We start from the raw sequence: 5,382 nt of genomic DNA on the forward strand, positions 1-5,382 counted from the left end.
GCTTAAAGATACACAGTAAAATTGACTCTGACTTTCCGTGTAAAGTAGCTGTAATTTCAGCACAAGCTAACTGCAATTGTGGTATTGAATAGACATTGACGTGTGGGACCTACACGTAGGGTGAGAAAACAAAACAAGAGAAAGCAAGATCTGACGGACAACAGAAACCAGGACACAGGTGACATCAGTGGGCAAAAATAAAGATTGCGTGCGGACAGCCCCAAAACACAAGGTTGTTTGTTCGATTTTTCTGTTAAAAAAGAATACATGCATGAGTTGCCTTCGAACCACTACGGGGTTGACTTCGACACAGGCTGTGTTTAGTTAACCAAATTTAGAAATTTGGTTACGGTAACACTTTCGTTTTTATTTAACAATTAGTATTCAATCATGGACTAATTAGGCTTAAAATGTTCGTCTCGCGATTTTCAACCAAACTGTGCAATTAGTTTTTTTCGTCTACATTTAATGCTCCATGCACGTATCGCAAGATTCGATGTGATGGCTACTGTATCACTTTTTAGAAAACTTTTTGGGAACTAAACATGGCCTGAACTATTCACTATTCTAGGATCACCAATCATGCCCGCACCCTGAATGATAGATCGATCGATGTGAAGCCCGGCAGTTCGACGACTAAACTACACACAGAGGACAAAAGAACACCAGCAAGTCAGCAACAACTCAACATAATTATCCAGTTAGTCTGTATGAACAATTGAACACCAGTAACATGCAGTTTACAAGGTTATCATATGATATTTAGCACGCAACGTCATGTCTTCTTAACCCAGGCCGAGTCCAGCTAGCGACCCAACTGCAAATCTATCATGCACTTGGCATGCATGCGGCGCACACATCCCCTTTCATGCCTCCGTCTAAACCTCACGTCAACCACAGCTCAATGATTTGATCGGTTCCCAGCGACATGTCGTCTCTGAAATCATCTCTAGACCAGGTCATCGGAATCGGACGTTCTTGTTGGAGGCCGCAGCAGCAGCAGACATGTCCACCACCGTGACCGTCTCGCCGCCGCCCGACTCTTTCGGCGATGCCCCGGCGGCACCCGGCACCTCCAGTTCCAACTTCACGCTGTTGTACATCATCATCGCGGTCCTGGCCGGCGTGATACTCTACATGGCCTTCCGTCATGGCCAGTCGGTCCTGGCCGAGTGGCGCCGGCTCCAGGCAGATGGCCACTCCGAGGCCGAGTCGTCCGGGACGAGGCTCGGGCTTAGCGTGGACGACATCGCCGCGCTGCCCACGTTCACGTACCGGGCGCGGGCCGCGTTGGCGTCGCCGCACGGTGGCGGCAGGAGCCGCAGCAAGGGGAGGACGCCGGGCCGGGCGGTGGAGTGCGTCGTGTGCCTGCAGGAGATGGAGGACGGCGACGTCGTGCGCGTGTTGCCCGCGTGCAGGCACTTCTTCCATGGCGGCTGCATCGACGCCTGGCTGCGCGCGCACTCGTCGTGCCCCGTGTGCCGCGCGCACCCGGAGCCCGAGCGCGCGCGGATGGCCGAGGCAGCCATGTCCCCGCCGCTGCCGCAGCTGCGACGGTGCGGCGTGTCACCGGAGCGGCCAACGGCATCGAGGGTCCTGGCGGACATCCTGGCGCGATCGCCGTTGAGAAACATCTATTCCTGCTCGACAAGTGGATTTGGGGAGAACATCATCGTCTCGAAATCACCATCGCCAAGGCTTCACATTGGGTCGAGGACTCCGTCTCCGACACCGCAGGTGTATGCCAGGGTGGACGATACATGCTCAAAGTCACCGCCTCCGGGGATATCAGAAATCGTGGTTGTCCCGTCCAAGTTGCCGTCGCCGATGAGGTTCAGCACAAGCAAGCAGTTGTCGGCGAGGAGCGTTGGAACATTGGAAAGCATAGAGGTGATCGCGTCAGCATCACCGTCACCGTCACCGGTGGAGGACGGTGGCGGTTCCCTGTCGAAGTCGCAGTAGCCGTCGCCGGTGCCACATCGAGTAATGGGTAGGGTAGTTGGAAGAGCGTGTGTTTTTTACTCTTTTATTATGATGAAAAAGGTTTTCTGTTTGTTTAATTCATATCTCAATATCCAACGGGGGCGAGTGATACTACAAAGGTTGTCTCTAGTCCTTCGGTGAGTGGTGATAAATTTAGATTTAGGGTAGATTCCATGTTGTGCTGTGTAACTACAACAGGGGCGCGGCACCTTAGTGACGATTACACTGGCTCTAATTTTTTTGCTATTCTTACTATGCCAAGAACAACTTTAAACTTGTGAGCAAATCGAAGAACAAAGCAAGAATAAGTGGGCAAGCAAACAGCACATACACCTTATCTAAGAGATGGAATATGCATCATGAATTTGGGGTTCTAGATACCAGCAGCCGGATGGGTCTAGATGAACACACGCGTTACAAATAAATAGCTAGAAGCTAAACTTTTATCTAAACATGAACTCAACCTAGTATTTATAGGTAAAACATAGCCAGAAGGCATGGGGAGCTGTAAACCCTTGCTTAGAATGTGCCTCTAGTGGGAGGACTCAGCCTATGACTGGAGGTCTAAACATCTTATGGTCGATTATGATCAACTCCAATGGAATTTGACCATGAGCTTAGATCCATTTGAAAAGTAGAGTTCAAGATCTTTCCAACAAGTATTCAAATACCTTCAGCAATGTCTAGAGTCAGAAGTTATGGGTGTTATGCGAACTGATCATAGATCAACTGGTAGGGTTTCTTGTGGTGGAACTTGCCCACCCGGGTTCAAGTCCTCGACCTAGCAAGGGTGCTCGCATTTTCCTTGATTTATTCCAGGATTTAACAGCACTATATTTTCAATGGTAGGCGACGTCCCCGTCGACAGTGAGGTGCCTGTGGTGACTTCGTGAATCTCGTGATCCGTCGGCTCAGTCCTTTGGAGGTGCTCATTGGGTTAGGGTTTGCGTACGTGTGTTCATAGGGGTGAGTGTGCGTACGTGTTGTGGGCGTCTACCTTGTATCGTGTAATTCTCAAAAAATAAGAAGTTATGGGTGTTATGGCTGATTCAAGACATCGATGCTTGGAGGTTTGCACATGTACGTAACCCTAGGCAAAAATAACCAAAAACCGAAAACTGAACCGAAATAACCGAAACCAAAACTGAACTTACCGAAACCGAATATTTTGGTTCCCAATTCGGTTCCCAGTTCAAGGTAACCGAAATAAGCAGAGTTAATTCAGTTCTTGAGCTCTGTTAGCTGAGAAACCGAAATAATTGCTAAGGCCAAGTAATAGAAAGAAAAAGACCCAGCCCAATAGACATAGATACATATATAACCTTTTTAAACCCTAGGCCCACTCACCAGTGATGGGGACGAGGTTCCCGATCTTCCATCTGGATCAAGATAACTATCGATTTGGGCAAAGAGCGACACACCGATCCGACTTCAGATCACAAAGACCCGAACCCTGTAACCTTAGCACCACGTCTCCTCTGGTTATCAACCATGTCACAATCTGGTTGATCTCACCAAGAAGGTTAATCCCTGCTGCGAATTGAAGAACACAAGCAAGAATAAGATAAAATGCAACTCAAGTGAAGTGACAATTGCGGATATATGATTAACCTCTCGAATGTGGGGTTTCACAAACCGATCAAGGCGGCTGTTCAAAGATAGATTGATCTAAAGCAAAACTTAAACCCTAACGTAGGCAGTGGCTACTGAATATATAGCTAAGGGGCATGCAAGCACCCTTATTCACGTCCCTAAGGAGCCCCAGCATGTTACAAGGCCCAAATGGCCCAAAAGATAGCGACGCAGCGCCTTGACAGATTCTGGATGTCAACTTTTTTCGATGATTCCTATATATTGGAAAAGAATTTTGATATGGGACCACATCCATTGGTTGCCTTATCAAATTATCTTTCCAACCATATGTGGATCCTTGAAAACGGAGTCCATATGTGAGCTGGGCGTCCATTTTACTACACGTTGCTCCTGGAACCCGAGATGGACTCAAACTTAACTAGGATTGGGCCTCCAACTCATCGTGGACGCCCTTGCTTGCCTCCTAAGGTGGTGGCTGAAAGTGCATTTGCCCCCTATGTGGGCTTTGGTGTATTGATGACATTCAAATTAGGGACTAATGAGATCTTAATGAGATATATTACGGCTTTAGTCCCTTGAAAGCTTTAAAAGAAATGATCTAGGATGAAATGGTGTCCCTCAATTCTTCAAGTACAAAAAATGGACGAACCCAAAGCGCTCTCCAAAGCCCTTTTATTTTATTTTGGGTTTAGGTATGCCGTACTATAAAGAGGGATGCAAGTTTAGATGGTCTGAGGAAGATAGATTGCTGAAGCATAAAAAATAAAATCAAAAGAGAGACAAAATCACCTCACGAACACTTGGACATAGTTTGTGGACTTTTGGTAGTCGGAAGTTCTAGCGTGAGGTGAAAGTTCCTGCTGTCAGAAGTTCCGACGTTTGGTGCCAGAAGTCGTGATGCTTGTTGACTTAGCCGCAGCCTGTCTACGCATCGTTGCTCGTCGGATGTCCCGATGGGAGTCGGTAGTTCCGGGTGCCAGAAGTTTCAGCTTCGTTCAGAAGTCCCGACACTTCATGACTTGGCCGCCTGTGTAGCTTCGCCCGTCGGAAGTCTCGATAGGAGTTGGGAGTTCCAGGTGCCGAAAGTCTTGGCTCCAGCCGGAAGTCCTGACGCCTTGGGACTTAGTCGCCTGGCTCGTCATGTCTATCGGGAGTCCCGACTGCCGAAAGTTTCGGCGACCACTGAGAGTTCCAACAATATGTGAGCAAGCCTAGTGGACTGTCTATGTGAACAATGTTTTTGTGTTGGCCAGAAGTTCTGGTGATCTATGTCAGAACTTCCAACTCATATTTGAATGGTTGGATTTGCCCTTGAGTATAAGTAGCTCTCTCCTCTCCTGTAACCAAAGTATACTCATTCATTGGTCACCAATCTTCATCCAAAATAGGTCCCAAGCATTCAAGGAACCCCTCTCATCTCCCCCTTGGTTAAATCTTCGATTCCCCTAGGGTCTTGAGTGAAAGGAGAGTGGATTGAGTGAGAAAATCACTTTGGCAAGCTTGAGCACTTGATTTCTTCGTCAAGCCAATTGGATTTGCGGCTATTACTCTTGGGTTCTTGGAACCCTAGTCGGCTAGGCATCGTCCAAGAGCTTCCATCTTGAGGAAGAACCTTGTGAAGTTTATATTATCCCTGATTTCTTAGTGCAAAGCTTGAGTGACCTTTGTGGTTGCTTTGAGAGAGGCGAGGAGGTGGAAGAGACTCCGACCTTTGTGGTCACCTCAATAATGAGGACACAGGAGCTCCTTTGTGGAGTAGCCAAACCTTGGAATAAATTCTTGTGTTCCGCGTGCTTGTTGTTGTTG

At 48.0% G+C, this 5,382-nt stretch overlaps 1 protein-coding gene across 1 annotated transcript; it reads left to right on the forward strand.

The window, feature by feature from the left end:
* Window positions 1-838: 838 nt before the first annotated feature.
* On the forward strand, window positions 839-2,215 carry LOC136525200 (E3 ubiquitin-protein ligase ATL41-like). The gene has a single exon (XM_066518190.1). The coding sequence runs from the start codon at window positions 1,006-1,008 to the stop codon at window positions 1,960-1,962; it is 957 nt and encodes a 318-aa protein (XP_066374287.1). The 5' UTR covers window positions 839-1,005; the 3' UTR covers window positions 1,963-2,215.
* The last annotated feature ends 3,167 nt before the right edge of the window (window positions 2,216-5,382 follow it).

Source organism: Miscanthus floridulus, chromosome 19 (assembly GCF_019320115.1).
Source record: "Miscanthus floridulus cultivar M001 chromosome 19, ASM1932011v1, whole genome shotgun sequence".
Classification (NCBI taxonomy): domain Eukaryota; kingdom Viridiplantae; phylum Streptophyta; class Magnoliopsida; order Poales; family Poaceae; genus Miscanthus; species Miscanthus floridulus.

What these genes read in the sequence shown, in the direction of transcription:
- LOC136525200 (XM_066518190.1), top strand. Translation starts at nt 1,006, where the DNA reads ATGTCCACCACCGTGACCGTCTCGCCGCCGCCCGACTCTTTCGGCGAT.